The sequence below is a fragment of the Austrofundulus limnaeus genome, unplaced genomic scaffold (genome assembly GCF_001266775.1).
Source record: "Austrofundulus limnaeus strain Quisiro unplaced genomic scaffold, Austrofundulus_limnaeus-1.0 Scaffold137, whole genome shotgun sequence".
NCBI lineage: Eukaryota > Metazoa > Chordata > Actinopteri > Cyprinodontiformes > Rivulidae > Austrofundulus > Austrofundulus limnaeus.
Window position 1 is genome coordinate 1,241,183 of NW_013952539.1, and position 1,294 is coordinate 1,242,476.

Sequence of the window (1,294 nt, forward strand, 5' to 3'; positions counted from 1 at the left end):
AGTTATACCTGATATATTTCTCACTGTAGCTACAGAGCCTGCATGGCTGTTTTATTCCACAATAGTTTGTGAAAGAGATAAATTGTTTCGACACCCAGTCAGTATACAAAAGAGGGATGTTTCTTTTATACTGTATTTAACAGGAGTTTGGCTCACTCTCTTCTTAACCTATTTCAAGATTTTCTTTGTTGCTAAAGCAGCTAATTCAGCTGATGGAAAAGCTAAAAAGGCCAGAAACACCATCCTGCTTCATGGCTTTCAGCTCCTCTTATGTATGCTGACATATGTGTACACTATGTTCAGAAATTCACTGGTATATTTGTTCCCTAATAATTATTTACATGTCCTCTTTGTTTGGTACATCATCATCCAGATTCTCCCCAGGTTCATCAGTCCCATTGTATACGGACTACGAGACAATGTCTTTAAACAGCRTTTAAGAAAACATTTGCTCTGTGTTATGAAAACAGGAAATAAATCACAGCTTTCAGTGAAACTTGTAATGTTTTCTAGAATTGAAATTACACAGAAAAGATTTGGGAACAAATAGCTTGTTTTTGTTTAATACACTGATGTTTTAATCACACCGTACAGAAACAGGTTTTGTTTTTGTTGCACCTAATTATTAAATGCCACTAGTTGGAGAAAAACCCTGAATATCTGACCTCATCTAACTCTATTTTATGTTTTGTGTTATTTTTTAGGGGTGTAAGAAAATATTGATACACTGAAATATTGTGATAGTTCATTTCCCAACATGGTATTGATCCTCTAAAGCCCTGTATTGATTTTTAAATAAGGTTGAAAATGTCTACTTTCCAGCCAACGGTTCATTTTTATGTTGTAGTTCAGGCTCTGACCACTAGTTGGCAGCAGTGAGCCAGCCATTCGGCTCATTGTGTCCCGAGGAACCAGAGAGTCTCAGTACTGATGCAGCCAAATGTAACGACCATATGAAGCACATTACATTGAAATGACTGGTGTTCTTGCGCTCCCTCCTTAAGATGCCCCGTGAGAGAAACACTATTGTCTGCTGCTCTTAATGTCCGACTCCGACTGATCGCGTCCAAGTCCTTTATCCAGCTGTGTTTGCTTCTAAAAAGGTTTTGTTTTAAGAAACTTAGCTATGTTGTTTAACTCCTCCATTTCTCATGGTTTGGGAACCTGCCCTGCTGTACTGTATTGTGGGAAAAACTTATTACACTCACCGGCCACTTTATTAGGTACACCACACTAGTAACGGGTTGGACCCCCTTTTGCCTTCAGAACTGCCTCAATTCTTCGTGGCATAGAT

General features: G+C 38.4%; 1 protein-coding gene across 1 annotated transcript in view; it reads left to right on the forward strand.

Moving 5' to 3' along the window:
- The first annotated feature begins 295 nt into the window (after nucleotides 1-295).
- LOC106522799 (olfactory receptor 6K3-like) overlaps nucleotides 296-1,294 on the forward strand; it is a 7,131-nt gene continuing 6,132 nt past the window's right edge. The window contains exon 1 of the mRNA XM_014015974.1: nucleotides 296-351. Coding sequence (XP_013871428.1) covers nucleotides 296-351 — 56 coding nt within the window. The remainder of the gene's footprint in view (nucleotides 352-1,294) is intronic.